The 21,373-nt window shown below is 37.2% G+C and overlaps 1 protein-coding gene across 2 annotated transcripts in view; it reads right to left on the bottom strand.

Annotated features, from left to right (window-relative positions):
- The window catches only part of LOC144651172 (CCR4-NOT transcription complex subunit 1-like), a 48,503-nt gene that overhangs the window by 23,110 nt on the left and 4,020 nt on the right, over positions 1–21,373 (bottom strand). Inside the window, exons 4-29 of one of the 2 annotated variants that reach the window (XM_078511061.1) lie at positions 19,967–20,021; positions 19,616–19,672; positions 18,584–18,730; positions 17,538–17,613; positions 16,858–16,894; positions 16,687–16,742; positions 15,874–15,950; positions 15,187–15,236; positions 14,918–15,025; positions 13,951–14,118; positions 13,112–13,239; positions 12,634–12,766; positions 12,366–12,473; positions 11,647–11,763; positions 11,208–11,330; positions 10,957–11,105; positions 10,144–10,297; positions 9,070–9,541; positions 7,392–7,579; positions 6,736–6,860; positions 5,235–5,345; positions 4,792–4,927; positions 4,173–4,407; positions 3,129–3,301; positions 1,139–1,318; positions 567–683 (exon numbers count right to left, since the gene is read on the bottom strand). In XM_078511061.1, coding sequence (XP_078367187.1) covers positions 567–683; positions 1,139–1,318; positions 3,129–3,301; positions 4,173–4,407; positions 4,792–4,927; positions 5,235–5,345; positions 6,736–6,860; positions 7,392–7,579; positions 9,070–9,541; positions 10,144–10,297; positions 10,957–11,105; positions 11,208–11,330; positions 11,647–11,763; positions 12,366–12,473; positions 12,634–12,766; positions 13,112–13,239; positions 13,951–14,118; positions 14,918–15,025; positions 15,187–15,236; positions 15,874–15,950; positions 16,687–16,742; positions 16,858–16,894; positions 17,538–17,613; positions 18,584–18,730; positions 19,616–19,672; positions 19,967–20,021 — 3,480 coding nt within the window. The remainder of the gene's footprint in view (positions 1–566; positions 684–1,138; positions 1,319–3,128; positions 3,302–4,172; positions 4,408–4,791; positions 4,928–5,234; positions 5,346–6,735; positions 6,861–7,391; positions 7,580–9,069; positions 9,542–10,143; positions 10,298–10,956; positions 11,106–11,207; positions 11,331–11,646; positions 11,764–12,365; positions 12,474–12,633; positions 12,767–13,111; positions 13,240–13,950; positions 14,119–14,917; positions 15,026–15,186; positions 15,237–15,873; positions 15,951–16,686; positions 16,743–16,857; positions 16,895–17,537; positions 17,614–18,583; positions 18,731–19,615; positions 19,673–19,966; positions 20,022–21,373) is intronic. The other variant, XM_078511062.1, reaches the window with a different exon arrangement.

The following is a 21,373-nucleotide window of genomic DNA, read 5'->3' as shown; positions in this document are numbered from 1 at the left end:
CTTTCAAGACTATACATAACACTAAAACTAATCTCACTACATAACTTAAGAAAAATAATTTTATACTGCTTTGCTTACTAATGAAGTAACTTGTCTGCTAAAACTCTAAAACTCAATAATAACTCTTCAAGTTAAAACAAAGAAAATGAGAATTATATATCTCATATATTTCGAACGGAGTCTGTGAAATATAATCATAACCGTGAAAGAAGGTTTGGATACCCAGTCTTAATTAGCATACCGGTAAATATTTACGATTTTATTTCCCCGTTTACTCCGTAATTTGTGTTTTGATTGAGAAGATATTACAAACACTCGAGACAGTGTTTCATCGACTATCCAAACACCTCGAATCTCCTTAAAAATACTCCACTGTGCGTCATATTTTTAACTCTCTTCTCAATGTTTGGATATCCCAATGAAACACTGTCTCTTGTGTTTGATATATTAATTAAATTTTCGTATCAACTCCTAAGCAAAGCGCAAAGCACGGTCAGAGTTTGTATATTTCTTGAGCAGAGCATATTGCTACTTGATAACTATCCCTGATGGCAAAAAAATAGTACCTTCATAAGGATGGGCTTGTTCCTTGCCAATGTCTGCAGTCCCAGCCAGTGGCCAAGATTCTTCAACAATGATCGATCAGAGAAATTTGCTGGAACTTTATCAGATTGCAATAAAACCTAAGCAAAGTAAAAAAAAAATAACATTAAGTATTACAGCATCAATCAAAAAGTTTCGCCAATTTTTAAAGGTTTCACCACTTTTTCTCCCTAGTGCTTCACAAACACCAAAGTTGCTTAGTTTAATGTTAAACATGGCTGGCTTCAGGGTTTATTGCCTTACCAATATTAAACCACAATTTAGAATTTTATTTAAACCCTGTTTAACTTGAAGCTTTCTGTTTTCTACTAGTGTTTTTTAACGTTTTGAGCTCAGATTAACTGAAACAATACTCTATCCACAGGCAGATAAGGCGCATTATCATTTCAACATACAGCCATTGTTTAATACATAGGATACCAGGTTAATTGGCTCGACCTTAAGCTCAGTGTACCTAAATCTAAGTCAACCATGAAAGAGAATACTTTTCCAAGATTTTTATTACTAGAAACTTGAAATATCCACAACTACAAACCTTGATATTTCTGTACGTTTCCTTGAGCACTTCTCTGGCAAAGTTTGTTAATTCTAGTGATTCCATGAACTCTAAGTACAGCTGGTGAAAGTTAGGTTCAATACTCGCTCTCTTCATGACTAGATACTGAGTCACCCACATTATGTGCTCATTTTGAATGTGAATCTTTAGTTCTTCAGCCTTTGGGGCAAAATAAAAGAGCAACATAACATATTAGTGGTAGTAAAACTAAGGCTATGTTTATACGGGAGCGGTTCCAAACGGATCCAGTCTGAAAATCGGATCCAATAGGTAAAGTCTGTGTCCGAGCCATGAGGCTCATACAGCCGGAGCTTATCCCGGTTTCCGTAGCATTAAGCGACTAGGAGTATTGCTCGTCCCCCCTGGATGGGATTGCTAGTCCATCGCAGGGTTACCCCCCAGCAGTAAATTCGCCGGTACCCATTTATACACCTGGGTGAAGAGAGGCACTGTGAGAGTAAAGTGTCGTGCCCAAGAACACAATGCAGCGCCCCGGCCAGGCCTCGAACCCGGGCTGTTTGACTCGGAGTCGAGTGCGCTAACCATTAGGCCACCGCGCCTCAAAAAAAAAAAAAAAAAAAAAAAAAAAAAAAACGATCCGATAGGCCTTCTGTTTATTTGTGACCGTTCTGAAACCAGTCCAGAACGGATCCAAAACTGGACCTGCTGTTTTGCACGACCGGCTCAAGAACGGTCCCATGTAAAAACCTGGATCGGTTCCGACCTAGTCCCGAATGGTTCCGGTCCAGTCCAGTGGAAACGTAGCTTAATAAAACTGATTTGGCTAAAATAAAATTCAATAGTGAATATTCCAAGCCAAAGTCAGTTTGTTTGCTTAAGATCGCGCGGGACCCTTGCTCATTAATAAATTTATTAGGCAAATTTCTTGACGGAGTGCTATCTTGCAAAGCTTTAAAAATTTCACGAGGATATTCGGGGATGATGGAATTACATCACAATTGTCCTTTTACTGAGATATGACCGTTGTCTGTGATGTTACAAGCCCTTAAATGTTTAACTGCAGATAATGCGATTTTGTGTCCAAGTTTTCAGCTAGAACAGCGCACCAAATTAAATGATTATATAGCTTAGTGGTAAATCATAACCTCTTTTGTGCTATGGCTAGAACGAAATTTTCGATTTCAAAAACTGCTACAAGTTAATGGCTTCTAAGAGAGCAAAAATGTGAAATCTAAACTTTAAAACGTGCTATCTTCATTTTGAGAAGGAAATTTAAAAATTCGCTCTAGTCATAGCACAGTAGAGTTCACCAAGTTTATGTTCCTCGCGAATCAACTCTTGAAATTCTATAGCGGCAGAGAAAACTTGGACACAAAATTGCAGGTTTTGAGGCTTCCGAAGACCTTCCGAGTCAATGTTTACAACAACGTGTGATATATTCAAAGCTGTGAATCTAATTATGATAATTCCCTATGTTCCAGCGCACGTGCACAAAGCTGAGAACAATTACTAGTTATTACTTGTACAAAAGAGTTTAAAAACAAACATTCTCATGAATATTTCGTTTGTTGTCGGCTTCAGTCGTCCGGCAGTTCGTGCATACTCTTTAAATAAATACATACTAATGATTGCAAGGGTCCTGTGCGACCTTAATAACTAGCATTACAAAGAGTACGCTACCATTTATGGACACTGTTGTCTATTTATTATTTTTGCTTTAAAAAGAAACACACTGTACAAAGTTTTAGTTTCCTCAGAGTAAATTAAGGCAAGATGTGTCAAGAAAGTTACACCAAGCAAAAAGCCATAGTAAGACCATAAGTTACATGATGCAGAACTTTATCATGACCTGCCATGTTGCAGATCTTTTGAATAACAGCACAATAGTTAAAAAAGGATATTATTATACAAATCTCTACCATAACCACACATATCTCAACATGCATCCCAACCTGAACTGCAGCTCTGACAAAACACGCCAGGCTAGAGTGGTTTCCTAGGATCTTACCTTCTGCTGCAGATTTGCTTGAGAAATGTTGTTAAAGATGAAGTGCACTTTATCTTGGACAGCTTCTGGTGGTTGAACTATCTCACTAGATTCTGTCGCACCCAACAATGTGTCAATATTGTTAGCTGTGGCAATGGATGGTTCCTTGCCTCTCACAGGAGATGCTGCTATATCTGATAAGGAAAGATGAAAAAAGAAAACACTGCATTAATTCCTTGTCTCAAAAAGAAGTGTGAGTTATAATTCCAAAGAAGAATTACTTCAAATTCAGACTAGGTACTTTCCCCAAAGACTTCAAGACTCAAATCTTGACTCTTCTCTTACAAACAATTTTCAAAGGGAGGTTTGGCTGCTTCAAGTGCAAGTTTTGCCTGCACCATATCATCAGTATTTTTTATACCAACTGAAATATAGTCACCAAAATATACCCTGTGATTATTTTCAAGCAGGGTCTGGATTGGAACCACCGGTAAACTTTATATGAAGACAGTGAAATGATCATAACAACTAAATTTAGAGGATCACTTGCAGTTCTTTCTTTAAAAGCTGCTGTTATGATTCACAGACGCAGCCTTGGCTACTTTTGTTCAACAAAAATTAATGTCACGGGATTTTAAAGGGACCGTGTCACGGATTTTAGCCAAACTTAGGCATAGGAAATGACCATCAAATTTGTTTAAATGTATAAAATAACCTCTTAAAACAGTGAAGGAATATTTCAATAACACACCAAATGCAAAAGAAGGTACGGATGGCCAAAAGTGTCGAAGATTGAAACGGATTGCGATGTGGGCTTTTGAAATATGGTCAGGCGGAACAATTTTTCAAAGTAAATCTTGTCTGCTTGTAACTTTAATTTATGACACCCGGGAGACACAATTAACTGCAAGGAAGCTATGGTTTTGTCATTTAGTATCAAAAAATTAATTTCTTTGCAAACATTTAGTTTCATAGCGAATATTTGGCAAAATTTAATAACATAAGATTAACTTAGCCGTGACATAGTCCCTTTAATTTAACTGACATGCTGCGAAGAACTCCTACCTGTCGTGGTGGTGGTTCTGGAAGTTGGCACAGCAGTGCTGTTTGAGGAGACAGTAGGAACCAGTGGTAATGAAGAACCTAAAGCAGGCACAGATCCTGGACCTAATGGAATTGATGGGATAGAAGGACCAAGAGGGACTGGTCTGCTCACTGCTGTGCTGGTGAACGTCGACGTGCCTGAAACACTTGTCAGAGTGGGCGTGGCTCGGTTGAGTAATCTTGACGTCAGAGGGTCCTGCATGGAATATTAGAAAATAAAGTGCCTTAGTTGTACAGTATACCATCTTTTCTTACTGTGTTAGTGAAATTGGAAATCATTTGTGCCAACTTTTAAGGCGTCAGTTAAAAGGGTATGAATATTATATGGTTTGGTGGACAAATATAAGGCTTGAAGAACGGTAACGGTAAAATTTGACTGTTCTAATTCTCAAGACTGAGAGGAAAAGGTGGTTACTGGTACTTAGTGTAGTACTTTACACCAGTTTCAATGACATGAATCAACTTCGAGAATACTCCTCCTCCTTCTCCTAAATGACATGTTAGTCTCCCAAAGAGTGGCCCTTATAGTTCTTGTTTTGTTCTCTGACCCAAGGAAATATTCTTTCTTGTTGCTATTTACCTGAATGTTTCTGCCACCAAGAAGTGGTTCCCTTGATTGTTGACCATATTCAATGTACTCAATCAGTGAAGGTGGAAACTCCATGAAGTGAGGGATTGACGCAAGATGTTGGCAGTAGTGTGGATAGTCTTTGAGCCTGCAAGGAAAAATTACACATTCAAACATTATTTTTTGGCATGGAACAGCATGATAAGAAAAATATTAGTTTCTACTATTGCAAACTTTGTACCCTAAGAAACTCAATGTGTTTTTTTTTTTTTTATCATAGTACTCAGCCATTTCTATTACTTTTTTCTATACGAATGACTCTGCTTTCTGTAACAACCCAAAAATTTCTTCCAAAGACTGTATTACAAGCTCGCATTAACATACAGTTGTAGGTGCACTCTAAGAAAATTCCATTATTTCATGATTGAAATCTCAAAATGCTTAGGTTACCATACCTTGTCTTAAATCTATCCAGAGCAGCTATTCCAAACATGTACATCTTAGAGCCAAATGGTTTTCTTAACGCCTCCAAAACATAGCGCAATGCAATTCCAAGGGCCATGTACCTGAAATAATTTTAATTATAAACATAAAGTACAAGTTGAACCTCGCTAATTCGAACTCGGTTATTTCGAATTCCCCGTTAATTCGAACTAAAACCCGTTTCCCTTGGATTTGCCCTTCAGTCATTTACTATCGGCTATTTCGAACTCCCGCTATTTCGAACTATTTTTTGTTTCCCCTGACGGTTCGAAATAATGGGGTTCAACTGTACAAGCAGTATTTTTAATAAAATAATTGTATTGCATCTTTGTAGTGTATTTTGATGACACATTCTATTTTAGCGGAGCTCCTAAGCGTAGCACCATAACCATGAAAGAAGGAACACTATCGAAATGAGTTTTCATGGTCAACATGGATAGCGGCATGGTTCACGGGCGCGTACGTACGGCGTCCGTACGGAGTCGCGCAACATGGTCGCCATAGTGAAGCAAGAAGGCCGTATAAAGGCGGCCGTATAAAGGCGGCCTTTAAAATTTAAAGAGGTTTGAAAAGAAAAAAAAAGAAGCAATGAAACAAAATGTGGCTGAAAATTACGTGTAGAAAGTAATCGACCGCCAAAAAAGTGGACATTGAGAGCCATAATCGATCGATGACTTTCGTGTCTATCTGTAAAGCCAGCATCGTACATGAAGGAGCATTCAAAAGCTAAATCGGGTTGATAGAATAAACAAACCATTTTATTGCTACGGGGTAAAAAAAAAAAAAAAAAAAAAATTGACCCTCTGGGATTTGAACTCACGACCTCCGGATCCGCAGACTGGCACCTTACCGATTGAGCTAATCCGACAGACTCTGTAATGCACGTTGAAATGTAATACTAAACTGCTGCGAAACTATAACAGGATCGCGAACCTATTTTCTATTGCTAGAAAGCAGATAATTTACTGTACTCTAAAGTAATTTTTCGTGCCATGAGTAATGATTTTGCCCCGCTTTAAGATTATTATTTTTGTCGTACTGCTGACACTCAGTATAACCGTGAGCTATTTAAATTTGTGTCGCACCTATAAACCGCCATAAACATTAGTACTTTGGCCGCTTATTCACTAGAATGAAAACATTGTAAGCTCCAGTGAAAATTAAATAAATGGGGAGCTCCGCTTTTAGGCTTGCCTAAATCTATATATTACAAGTGGGCATATCATCTTATCAAACAACAAAAATGGAGTGTGGGGGGTACTGTACACCAGGTTCCATACATGTTAGTTAGGGTAACTCATTTCCTAGCTGGAATAAAAGGATACTGCTGCTGGCATTGTTAGCCTACTGCCATAACATTTGTGCTAATGCTTCTAGCTGCTATTTCTACTGCTGCCGCTGCTGTTGCCTGCTGCTACATTCACATTGTTGTAAGACTTACAGTGTAAGAAGTTACTGTAGTGTTTCACTTACGTTACAAGTCCCTGTTCAATAATGCCACCAAACAAGCAAGCGGTTGTATGAAGCTCTTTGTCTGGGTACTGAGGAAAGAATCTGTACTCTTCAAACAAGTTTCGAAGCATGCACAGAAATATATCCTGGTGAAAAAACAGCAACAAAGAATGTAAAGAATATTCTGAGTAGACAAAGACCTACCTGTACCTACAAGGGCGCCAAAAGTGTTGAGACACTCGGCACTTTTTGAGTACCTTAGACAAATTTTACCCCTCACCCCTTCGATATTACCCCCTCCGCCTGAAACAATGTTGGATTTGCTCTCTGCAAGACTTGCCTCGTTTGTGTGCAACATTGAAAGGAGGAAGGGGATGGTTCACAAGCTGCACCAAATTTAAAGTGCAAAAATGGGAATCAACACCAATCATTGAGCCACCCCTCCCAGAACAATGTTGAAATATTGTGGCAAGACTATGTTGTATTAAAAAAAATGACAGTACACATTATAATAATTATTGGGGGTGGGGAGGGCAAGGTGAAGACAAAGCTCATTATTTGGCAAAAGGTTTATTAAGTGTTCTGTGACTTTTGACTTGTAAGCACTGTACAATGTATAATCCTTTATGCACCAATACAACATAAAAACATAATTTTTACCATTTTATAATACTTACCCTCTCCTTTTTGACAGGTGAATCTTTGAATTTCTTTAGCATTTCCAGCACCTCATCAATGCTGATAGTGGGATTAGGAGGATGATTGTAAATCCTCTGGAAGTATGAGTTCGCTTCATCTTCAACCTCTTTTGTAAAGGACTGGTCCATGCCGGGCCACACTTGAGACACATCTGCAGTAGAAGCTGCTGACAACAGGAAAACAGTAAATGGAATTGATTTAAAGGATGAAACTACTGGTACATAACTAAAGGCTAAAGATTACTCAAGATGATGGAAAGAAAGTTGACAGATAATTTGTCTGGTTGTGATGATTTGAAAATTACAATTTGTGTTGAGGTAACTGTACCTTTATGCAATACCATGACATGTGACCATTTTTAATAAGCGAGCATGTAAATTAAAATAATTGTACTTTCATAGCACAAACTTGGTCATTTTCCTCTGTTATCTTGGTCAGTGGAGTGTATTTCATGAGTTGATGTAATTTGTCATTAGCAAGCCTTGTTTGAAAGCCTTCACTTCTCTTTTCGTTAGACTGTAATACCTTATTATAGGAAATTAACGCTTGTGTTAATTAAGGTATTTGAAATTAACGCGACTTAAATTAATGCGAATCAAAGCAAAAAATACTTTCCAATAAAGGAAATTAATGCAAAAGAGAGGGTCAAATTTTAAACTGAAGGAAATTAATGCGAGGTGCACAAAAAAAAACATTTGTTGAGACAACAGGAACAAGTTTATTTCAACACTAAGCATATAATCCGAGATGGAAACAATGTTTGTGATACTTCGAGCGTTCTTCACTGGTTCAGTGATACCAGTAGATTTCCACCCTGATAAAATAAAGCTTTACCCTAGGAAATAAGAACGTCTGGACTGTATCGAGAAATTGGGGCAAAAATAATGGAAATTAAGGTAGCGGAAATTAATGCTCCACTTAATTAACGGCGCAGAAATTAACGTTAACAAAAATTAACGCAACTTAAATTAACGCGAAATTTTGAAATGCGCATTAATTTCATGAAGCGTTAATTTCCTATAATAAGGGAGACCATAAAACTAGTGTGGTTTGTGAATTGACAGATCACCGCAGTACTGAATGTGTCAACCTATGCTGTACTGTTGGTGTTTAACGATATGCCAAAGGAGCAGTAAAATTATATCGTTATATCGAGGGATTGTTGTATCGAAACTCTCGATATAACGATATGGCCGTAAAATAACTGAAAATATCCTTATATCGGGGTAAACCTAACATACTTTTTTACTGGACAAAGAGAATTAGAATACAGTATCATTTTCGTACATCAACGTACAAAAGATGTTGTTAGAAACGTTAGACAGTGGTTAGAGATTACTCTATTGGATTAAATTCAATATTTTGCTTGAATTGTGACTGTTTACTGATAATATCGTTATATCGGGGAAGATTGTACGTTCGGTCCACTAAATTCTCATCGTTATATCGGGAATATCGTTATATCGAAGATCGTTATATCGGGGTTTTGTCCCATACATTTTACTGTGACTTTTGCCGGGACATAGAATATTCATCGCTATACGGTCAGGAATATCGTTATATCAAGGATCGTTATATCGGGTTCCACTGTAATTATTATACTTCATGCACGTAATATTCTATATAGCTCAGGCCGCGTAACCCACCCTATCTTACCTTGACGCAGTTTGTCAGCTTGATTCCTTGATTGAGACAAGAGTGCTGTTTGCTGCTGTTGTTGTTGTTGCTGCTGTTGGAACAAAGATCCCCCAAGTGGTTTCTGGATTCCAAGACCAGCTAATAATCTAGCATTGTCCATCGCTGATCCACCCAGAGATTGTCCTAGACCACCTGTTTGATGAAGCTGTTGTAACAAGGGGTTCTGAGAAGAGCTGAAACTTGGCGACTGAAGACCAGAGCTTGATGTTGCTGGTGTGGAAAGAGGAAGTTGTCCGAGTTGAGATTGCGGCTTCTGTACTGCCTGAGACAGACCTGAGCCTATGCTACCAACAGCTCCAAGGTTGTTTGAGGGTCCTAGTACAGTGCCAGTAAGGGGGTGAGGTGGGAACGAGGGTAGCTGAGTGGTAGGTGTGGCTGGTGTGGTGGGGAGTGAGGATGGCGGCATGTTGAGTCCTGTCAGTGGATCAAGCTGGAAAAGAAAATTATGAGTGAAATAAGTTGAAATCAATAACATGATTTTAATTTATATTAACTATTTTAGCTTGGGACTTAAAGGAGCTATGTCACAGACAACGCACCTTGAAAAAATTGGCATTAAGTTTTTTCAAGTTTGTTTATCGTGATCTGTTTTAATCTTCATCAGTCGAAACTATCCTTGTCTATTTTTAGGTTTTTATCACTTCTTTGGTATATTTCTACAATACAAAACTATTACTTTGAGGTCTCTTGAAAGTAATCCGAAAAATGACTTGATGTACCACGACATAACCCTTTTTTTAAACGATTATAGTTGATGACTGCCTCTAGTCAGAAAATGATTGATAATCAATGTTTTCATCTTCTCTTTACAGAGTGCCCAAGTAGGGCTTCATCTTAACTTACAATAATACACTGTGTGTAAAAGAAACAGTACACAGGAAACTACTTCTCAATAGCTTTCATTTGAATGGTCACACACTAAGGTATTATCCACAGACTTAAAAGTAAGAACCATCTTGTAGAGCACAATAAACAGCCAGGCATGAAAGTACTGTCAGTAGCTTTGATTTGAATTTAAATTCCTTGATCTACCTGGCCAGACAGGCTTGACGGCAGACCGGCATCCAAGCTTCCCTGCCTCTTGAATGGAATCCCCACCACAGCTGCACTGGGGCGTGCCTTTACCAGGGGACCATGGTTTGTCAACATCTGACTGATGGTATCTGCCAATTCTGGAGAGGCTTGGCTGTGAAATTAAATGAAAAAAAAATCCTTCAATGTTGTAATAGTACTTCTAAAACTCATTAATAATTTGTCAAGTTAAAACATAGAAAATCATAATCATGAAGAAGGTTTGGATACCCAGTCTTAATTAGCATAGATATTTATGATTTTATTTCTCCATTTACTCCATAGTTTTTGTTTCAATTGAGAAGATATATTACAGCAAGGCACCCAAAAGTGTGACCACCTTTAATTTATTCACATTCTTTCTTGCAGATTTAATCCAATCAGAAGTCAACTGCAAGCTATCCACGGCTTTTGATTGGATTAAATCTGCACGAAAGAATGTGAATAAATTAAAAGTGGTCACACTTTGGACGCCTTGCTGTAAACACTCGAGACAGTGTTTCATCGGCTATCCAAACACCTCGAATTTCGTGAAAAATACTCCATTGTGCATCATATTTTCAACTCTCTTCTTGGTGTTTGGAAATCCCAATAAATCACTGTCTCTGGTGTTTGATATTAATATTACTTCTACTAATGCCAAGCTGTCATCAAATCAAGTCTAAGACTACGACTTTATCATTCCATTACCATGCTGACCAAGTCAACCGTGATTGAGTTCAATAAAAATACAGATGATTACAGCTTATTCATGATATTTACAAGATGTCTCACCCCAAGAATGACTGAAGACAAGAAAGCATTGTAACAACTGTCTCTTGAGGTAACTGCACACTTTTTGGAAGTTCTTTTTCTAAGGATACTCCCAGCAAATAGGGACAACGGCGTTTCAAGAAGGTGATGCATGCATGAGCAAACTCCTCCTGGAAGATAAACGTCATCACCATCATCATCATTATTATTTATAACAACAATCTTTAGCAATCAAAAATCTCAAAAATCCAACAATGAGTAAGTATTATTACCTGATGTTCTTTCAGCTTATCCCTTAACCACTTGTCCAGCTTTAGATATTCACGACGAGACGCCAGAGCAGCCAGGTCAATCACAAACACAAATGGAGAGCCATTCAGTAACATGGACAGGGCCTGAAAATATGACAAAACAGATGTTTAAACCTTCCTTGTTGACAGCCATTGTTGTGTCAGTTCACTGTTATAAGTACATTGTACAAGTGGGTTTTGTATTTGAGAAAAAGGAGAGCGGAAAAACTTTACCAATTTTAAGATCCTTTAAATTTAGAAACCCATTTGCATAAATAAATAAATAAAAAAGTCCGCATACGAGCCTAGTGGCCCATCAGACCAGAGCTTATCTTAGTTTCAGTAGCATGAAGCGACTAGGAGTATTTTTTTTACTTTTTTTCAGAAAAAATACAGTAAGAAAATGCATTGTGGTCCTTGCCTTAAGGTCTTGAGCCACGTCTAAGATTCTGGACAGCCTTCCTTGGTCCATGTCCCCCTTCGCATACCATTCTGCCATGGCTTGCATTACAAGTTGGCGAATTGATGCTGATTGACCCTATGACAGAATAAAAACAACACATCAATGGTATGGCTTTCGATATTTCTATAGGTATAGTTGGTGTCATAAACAATGGTTTAGAGTAAATTAGAAATTACATGTACATGATAGTAAGAATGTTTTTAGGAAGCATCTGGCTAAAACTAAGTAAGTTTGGCACTTATTTTTGTTCTGCTTAATGGTAGAAACGATTGAATGTGTTGCATGTTTATCCATAGAGGACAGAGTAAGCCAGGATTCTTGAAAATATAATAGACAGACATACAGACAGACAGACAGACAGACAGACCTGACAAGCAGACAGATGGAGAGCAAAACACACAGACAACTCAGCTATTGAAGTACATGTAGTTGTACAGTAATTGTGCTTTGTAGCTTTAAACCTTTTACTGTGTATATTATTTATTAAGTCATCATCATCATCATTATGATTAAATAATTTATTCAGTGTGCAGTCAAAATGTCGCAATCTCCATCACACGTGACTACGCCATGAGACAAATTAAAAATACTTTATTATTGTACTCTACCACGATGACTAACCACAACATTTATTACGATAATTATTTTATTCTTTCATCTATTTCCTTGTTACACACCTGCCCATGCCACACATAATGTAAAACACTGCCAGAGTTGGGATGATTGGCCAGGAACACAGGAATTAGTTGTGACACAAGCTCATTCCGTAATGAATGCCAGAGGGGCTGCAAAAAGAGATCAAAAATAACTCAACTCACCAATTCATGCCAGGTGAATGTTATTAAAATGCAGACAATTTTTGTATTTTATTACAGAAACCAAACAAGATAGATAGATCTAGCAAGGCTGTATAAAACTAGACATCTGTAAAAATGTTTTACTTACATTGATCTGCAGTAAAGCAAGCAGCAGCACATCTGGGCAATGCTTCAGTGGAAAACTAAACAAGGATTTCACTGTCTCATAGTGACCGGCTTCTGCTAACCTTAACAATGTTTCTGAGAGGTTCAGAGATTTCCTACAAGAAACACAACAGGTACATTGTTTAAAATTAAAAACTAAGAGACAACAGAAGTTACAATATACTAGGCAGACTTTGAATCTTATTGCAGTTTTCAGTGATATGTGAACTCTGAAATTCAAAGTACAACTAACGATTGCATTTTTCGCTGCCCTCAATCATAATAATGGGGACAGCCGACTAACCATGAAAAACAGAAACAAACAAGCCCTATAAAGGGTGCACAGAAGAAATAGTCCAGGGACTGGACTATACATCCTAATGTTCAGTTCTTAAATGTCTAAAATCATTTTTTTTATAGTTTTTTGGGCCTTGTATATAAATCACATATCAAATCCTTACCAGGTGGCGATTTCTCTGTTATCATCCTCTGGTGCTGTTTTCAGCAGGTCTATAACTACTGTGTGACAAGGATAGTCAGCAAAACAGAACAAATCTGGACTGGAAAGGATTTGTTGGATCCAGGAAAGCTGGAATGGAGAAAATGAAAAATTTCTGCATTAGTTTTTAAAGAAAAAAATTATAATAATCTACACCGTTGAATTTGCTTCCAGTCGCAATTCGATAAATATTTTAAACTGTCTGTTAACTATTGTGACTAACATCAAACCTCTGAAGGGGAACACCTCCCATAAGAAGACACACAGTCATGATCCCGGACACATAAGCAGACCCCTCTCCTAAGTGGATACTTCTCAAGTCATGGTTACAGCCACATACAAATGAAAGCTGTGCTCTTAGAAAAATAGCAGGGAGCTTAAAGGCTCATATGTAAGAAATCTTGGGTGCCCATCTCTTGAAAGCGTTCATGATAGCAAAGTTATATAAGTCACCCAAAGACAAAGGTAAGTCGCCTGTGGCACCTGGGCTCTGCTAGACACTACATTTTTAATCTCCCACGAGCAGGCACCTATCCTATTCTGGATCTTTTTCTGGTCACACACGTGTCTGCTTATGGGAGGTTCAATACCCGATTCCCTCTATAGTGCGCACCTGCAGGGAATCACGTTAGTTGTATTCATCAAGCCATGCGCGAGACTCAGCAACGATGCACATTGCTAAGTCTCGCGCATGGTTTGATGAATACAACTACCGTGATTCCCTGCAGGCGCGCGCTATAGAGGGAAAAAATATCGGGTATTGTATAGTATATATTGGCAAAATCACTACTGACAGCTTACCTGGCCTTCAGTATTGGTCCAAGTCCTGTAGAGAACATCCACTGGAAAAATCTCCATCAGTCCTCTGTGACATGCCGTAAACAGTAACTGAAGACCTTCACGACTTGGAACATGAAACTCAGGGTAGTCTAACTCCTGAATCACTTGACGCCAACTTAAAAGAGGAATCTAACAAATAAAAATATATATCATGGCCATTACATGTAATTTTATGCTTCTGGTCAGATCTTACTTTGATAATGAGAAAGAGGAAAGGGTAAGGTGAGAAAAGGTCAAGTCTGCTTTTGAGCCTAGGGACCCATCAGGCCAGGGCTTATCCTGGTTTCCACATTTGCAATAAACAACTAGGATGGGATGCTAGTCCATCGCTGGGTTGCCATTAACATTAAATTTGGTGGTACCCATTTATACATCTGGATTGAGAAAAGGTTAAGTCTGTCTCCGAGCCATGAGGCCCATACAGCCGGAGCTTATCCCGGTTTCCGTAGCATTAAGTGACGTAGGAGTATTGCTACTCCCCCCTGGATGGGATGCTAGTCCATCGCAGGGTTACCCCCCGGCAGTAAATTTGCCAGTACCCATTTATACACCTGGGTGGAGAGAGGCACTGTGAGAGTAAAGTGTCTTGCCCAAGAACACAACGCAGCGCCCCGGCAAGGCCTCGAACCCGGGCCGTTCGACTCTGATTTGAGCGCGCTAACCATTAGGCCACCACGCCTCCCACAAGGATCGAGAAAGACACTATGAAAGTGTCTTGCTCAAGGACACAATGCAGGGACCATGTCCAGGGCTAAAACCTGGACCGTTTGATCCAGAGTCCAGCATGCTTCCTGTGCTTCAAAATAATGGTGACATTAGTAACTTTAGCGCAGGAAAAATTTTAATTTTACCAGTGACATTCAAGCTAATTGAGTTTTACAACTTAACAAAATTTGTAATTTTATTTCTTCATTGCTGTAGTACTCACCAATTCCTTCAGAGCCTGGACAAAAACTTCTACATTCCATGTAGCAGGCCCTGGAGTAAGTTCACTGAGTCCCAGTTTGTCCAAAGAAACCGAACTAGTAGCATAATTCTGCAATACAATGTCATTATTAGTAATAAATCTACAACAGTTCACACCACCACACAATATACATCACTCAGGGCTTTTCCTCACACCACCAAGTATATTAATAATAAAAGCTTTTGTTGTTGTTGTTCTCAATTGGCATCTAAACAGAAGAAAGAGCTCACCTGTATAGTAACATGTTCACCAAGACCAAACACTGTTTTCACCATCATACCTAAAACATCAAAAGACATCTTTTTTTTTTTTTTTTTGCTCAAGATGTCAGTGAGGAATATTTTTTCAATAATCGTAGCCTTAAAAGTATATCGTCTCTTGGAGAGTTGGAGAGAAAGACACATATTGCTCACTGCTGCCAGACTAAATTTTACGTTTATTTTTAAACAACATTAAGAAAACCTATATGTAATAAATAAGGAAGAATAAGATGATAAAATTGTAAGCTCAGTGAATAAATGATAAACAATGTTCATTCGTCACGAGCGTGGGACAAAGAAACACTCTGAATCCCCGACAGGAATCAAACCCATAGCCTCCCAGATACCAGTTGGGCACTATAACTACTAAGTTACGAGAGACTCTTGGGACTCCAGGAGTCTCTTGTAGCTCAGTACCAGATAGAGTGCCCAACCGGTATCTGGGAGGCCACAGGTTTGATTCCCGTCAAGGACTCAGGTTTTTTCTTTGTTCCACACATTTGTGACAAATGAACATTTTTTATCAAAAACCTAGTAATTCAAGTCTAATAATAAAAGTCTTGAAGAACAAAACAGACCACCTCTTAAATCTCTTATTTAAATTCTCAGAACTAACTTCAAGAGAAATGTACTGTAACCTGTCACAACAATTCTTACCAAGAACTCTGGCCACTGCAGCTGGAGTGATGTCTTGAACACCAAACTGAACCAGAGTATTTCGACACTCTTCGACACTAAAGTGAAACATCATTGTTGCAACGTAAACAACACTTACAACTATTCGATTATTTTTAATAAGAGTTAAAATTAATGTCTCCCTGGCCCAAACTTGAAGCTACATTTGCAATCAAATAGCCAAGGGAAAAAATGTGTAGAATCACAACACAAATAGAATTGTATTTAGGAGAATGCAAACAACCTAAAAGAAAAGTAACATATATCTTATTCATTACTAATTTTCGCGAGTACTAATTTTTGCTATTTTCGCGATTTCAAAATAATCGTGAAATTTAGTACGCACGAATAAAACATTGCGAAAAATTTAAACACGCAAAAATTAATCCTATATCATATATCAAAACAATACAAATTTAAAATGTTTGAAACTGCAACTATCTACCATTAAAAATATATTTCCGTCTTGTTTTTGACTAGCACCCTTCCTCTGATTACTGTTTTGAGCTTGTATATTGGTTCAAAATCTCCTTAGTACAGTCAATAAAGTTTCCGTTTGCAGGTTCCTTGTAGTTACATTGTGCCAGACCTTTGTGAATTCCAGTAGTTCCTTAGTCTTTAAAGACTGAACCAAGAAAATGACAAGCGAAATTTAATACGCTTTTTTTCTAACATTTCTTGCAATTGCGAAAATTAATTCTCGCGAAATTCAGCTCTCGAATTTTCGCGAAATTAAGTATGCGCGAAAATTAGTAAGAATAAGGTACACGAAAGCATAATCCTTGAGCTTCTTACCTTGAACAACTAGAGTATCCTATTTCTTGCATAAGATCAGCCAAATCATCTTCCATCTAATAAAAAAAATACCGTCAAGAGAAAACAATATCACTAGCTTTATATGTATGAGAAGAATTTTGTCCGTAGTTTCACATTAGAATTGGACATTAAAACTCCACATCATCTTACCACTATTTTTGAAGGAGTTGAAGGTTCTGGAATAAGGCTGAAAATATATGAAAATAGGAGTTAATCATTAAGTCTGAAACGGTCTTTTTTTTCCACACTGTAGGTGTCAATGTAAGTTAGCTACCATTCTGTAAAAATATTTTTCAAAAGCATATGTATATATGACAATTTTGGAAAGTGAAATGTATTTTGTCTGGAAATTAAAGCCATTTCACTTTCTTATTTTACAAGGTAAGCTAGATCAATAGTAATTTTATATACTGCAATCATTTCATTGTGTGGCTGAAATAATTATTATAAAAAAAAACAAAGCTAATAAGGAAAGTGTAAGGGAAAGATTACATAACTGCGAAATTTTTTTCGCAGCCTGAACTTTTCAGATAACAATCATGTATGACTTGTGGTACTCTTGTGGCTTGCAGTTTCCTCTTGCAGTTTCATCACACCCCTGGCAACATTTTTATACGACAATCCGGACATGCATGTCTATCTAGCTTTCACTATTCAACAAGTTTCAATGTAACAGTACAAAAATATGACTGACCCAGAAAGGAAGTTAAGTCAAACTACTATGGAATTTTTTGAAAAAATTTTAAATTTTTTTTAAAAATCCTTAAAAAATCCTTTACCCATGTACTATTGTAAGGAACCCTTTGATTACATGTGTATGTCAATCTTACTTGTCTGGTGAAATATCCTGGGTTTCTGGATAGAGCAGCGGTGCAAGAACTACAGGCACACGTTCTTTAGGAAAATCTGCAAAGAGAAAAAAATAGACAACCTGAGTCAACTTGATGTAGCCATAACAATATCAGAATTTTGGGGAAACATTTTTCAAAACTGAAAATGAAAATGATTTTAGCTTTCTTTGTCTTACATTCTTTTTCATTATCTGAGAGAAAGGAAAGTACATGTACACCTGTAAAAATCATTAACAAATGAAATAATTCAAAATTGTCCCAGACTGAATGATATGGTTCAGTGATTTGATTTCATTACTGCGTTCACTTTTAAAAAAGTGCATTGAAAACATTGTTCCAAAACACTGAGAAATGTTTGCAGTAGATAATTTATGCAACCACAAGCTTAAACGAGCTACATGTACGTCATGGGCAATTCAACATGAAAAAATTGGCAAAAGTTTTCAAGTTTATCGTTTGTAAACCGTCTTTATGTTTCAGTCAAAACCATCCTAATGGCTTGTTTATTTTAGGCTTTTTATTAGTAAACTCATTTGGAGTTTTTCCATGTTAGAAAACTGTTATTTTGAGGTTTCCTTTAATTTGTAACTAATCAGAAATCAAAATAACTTGAAATACCCTGACATTGCTCCATTATTGCAGTTTTCAGTGAAATGCGAACTCTGAAATTCAAAATCCAACTAACAATTGTGTTTTTCGCTGCCGTCAATCATAATTATGGCGACAGCCAAAGAACCATGAAAAACAGAAACATACAAAATGGATCGAAATCTACCAATCACAACTGACAAACGTGACCTTTTGACCCAGTTGAAGTGAACTTCTGTTTCCCGAGAAGTCCACAAAGATGATTGATGGCAGCAAAAAAAGCGTACTAATCCACTGGTTGAACGCTGAATTTCAGAGTTGACTTCGCATATCACTGAAAACCGCAATAATGCTGCCAGGAACGCCTCCGTGAACAAAGTGGAGCCCACACTGCCTAGCTAGTATCCTTTGCCGCCATTATTTGGGTTGTTACAAACCTTTTTTCAATGTTTCCATGAAGGCTGACACTTGATCATCTCCGACTCCGACCTGCTCCCTTGGTCCATGGATGACGTGAGACAGAAGACGATGCAACACTTCTATGGCCACATCTGTCAGACCACCTTCCTGAACACCTCCAACATCTGCCAATAATAACAATGAGCTTAAGTGAAGTGAAGCATAAATCGAATAAAAACTTTCTATGTGAAAAGAAAAACAACAACTGCAAGACTACCACTCGCAATAAAGAAAACAAATGTTACCTCACTTTCCACTTTCCTTTCTCTGACCAAAAAGATTTCTTCACTGGCCACAGTATCACCAGTAAAATGTAAACACTTAAGGCCAATTTATTCTCTAAATTGGTTGAATTAGCGTTACTTATTTGCAGCAAACAATAATATTTTCACTGGCCATAATAAGGGGTGACAAATGATCCTTCGAAAAATGTGTCTTGCAGCATTTTAGTCAAATTTCAGGGGTCTTACTGTCCTAATTTTTTTGTGGCACTCTCTCAGTCTCAACAGGGCTGCAAATAACAGTCAGTCATCGGACATTGGCCGACGAAATCCCAAGTGTGGTCGGACATTAGGTCCAGACAATTTTTTGATCATAAATTCATTTTACGGCAACAATGAATCAAATTAAACCTTTTGTTTTTGGTGATGTCCAACCAAATTTTGTTTTGTCCGACCATGATGGTGTCTTTGAAGGACATAATAATATTTTATGTCCTTTCAAATGAAAAAATTGTTTGCTGCCCTGCTCAATTTCCTTTGAAAGGATAAGAAAGTCTCAGGCTCACAAAGTCTCAGATTTACCATTTACCTTTTTTTACAATACTCACAATCAGAATCTGTGAAAACCTTAAAAAAAACTAAAATAATCTGAATTTCCCTTTACAGTGTATGCCAACTTTTCCCTGACTTTCCCTTTTCCTCTCCCAAACTTAACACAGTCAAACAGTCATGTTTTATTTCCAGATCTTTGCTAAGAGCCTGTCACTTTAAAATCACTTTTTGACTTACCAGCATCTATGTATGACCTCAGTAGATCAGGTAGCTTGTGTTTTACAAACTGGCCAGCTACAAAATTAAAACAAAAATAACGAACTTCAATTTACAGTTTACACTGTATCAGTAAATGCGGCCTGAATCCTGCACGTAAAAGAGATGTAGTCGCTATGTGACTGTAAATATTAGAAACCGTGAATGGCCAAGCATGCTACATGTCTCCCTGTACAGCTAGCTCAGTGGTAAGAGCGTCTGACCAGTGAGTAGAAGACCATGCGTGGGTATGACTCCCACTGGGATCTCAGATTTTTTTCTTTGTCCCATGCTTGTGATTACAGAAAATAATAATGAACAAAAGATCCATACCATGGTTTTTTAAGTCTTCATTTGAGGAACTCAAAAGACTTAAACCAAAGATCACCTGCAGAATAGAAGTAAATAAAAATTAGGCATGAAAATACAATGTTTGAAAACAGCATTTAGCAACTACCAAATAACTAAAAGGTTAAAAAACAACATTTTATTCAAAAGACAAATAATTTATTATAAGCTTGATGTGAATAGCTTCTGCATACCACCTTTGACTTGCAAAGGTGAAAATTTCTGCTAAAAAAATTGATAAATTGATTCTCCTGATAAAAAGAACATGTACATTTAACATGAACCGACAAAAATAAACAATGTTTACTGGGGGATTTTAACTTTATAATCAAAAGACCTACGGCAGCTGGAGCCAAATGCAGTAATGTCAATCACAAGCAATGACTCCTAGCATTTAAATAGCTGCCAGAGACTCAATTAAACTTTATAGCTTAAAAGGTTTACAGCATATCACATACTAAGCAACAGCTGCCCACTTAATACAGTGTAGTTGTGCATATTGAATAATCCTTGAATAAGTGTTAAGAATTGGTTATAAAATAGGATTGCCTCAATCTATGATCGGTCACCAATAATTATAATCAGATTACCTCATGCTCTGCTGGCTTGACGTAAGCTCAGGGTTACTTTTTCTTTTTGAAGACAAGTCACTTAATAATTTTTGCAATTTGATTATTAAGAGGTGATAACAAAAATAATGACATACATAAAGAAAATTAAATTTTAATGTTTTACTTGACACCATTAACATATTCATAAAATACAAAATGTTTTAGTCACAAACATTCCTAGCAATCAATAATCAGGACATATCTTTGCCTAACAGGAAAACTCTTTGAATTTCTTTCAAATATTGAGGTCAATTCCAAAACTACAAAATATAATTAAGATCTATTGCTAAGAAGATGAAAAGAAACCTTATCAAGAAAAACACAATCAAGAATTTGTTATAAATACATTAACTTTGTAACAGAACAAACCAAAAAGATTACAATTCATTTGCCAATGAATAAATGCCTAGTTACTGTTTAGATAAGATACTGCTTACCATGAACACATTTTATGTTAGATTTGTTGCAAAATTTAAACTCTTAAGTTTCATCTTCCAGTCAACAATGACATTAATCAATTGAACAGCACAATTTTGTCAATGGTTTTGATAGAGGTAAAACAATTATTCAACTTCACCAATCCATGCATGAAAGAGGTACAGGTATATAAGCGCTTATTAAAAACTAGCAATGGTATATTGCAATTCCTGCGTTTTGATTGGTTAACAGGCAATGGTATATGAGCTCATATACCATTGAATACAAATTTGGTTACCGATAAGCGTCAACGAAAATAGCTGGGAAGCTCAAAATTTGCAATTCTTCGGGCATTTTTGATAAA

This window comes from Oculina patagonica, chromosome 4 (genome assembly GCF_052425735.1).
Source record: "Oculina patagonica isolate OP01 chromosome 4, crgOcupat, whole genome shotgun sequence".
NCBI lineage: Eukaryota > Metazoa > Cnidaria > Anthozoa > Scleractinia > Oculinidae > Oculina > Oculina patagonica.
This window is presented reverse-complemented; position numbering and strand designations above follow the sequence as displayed.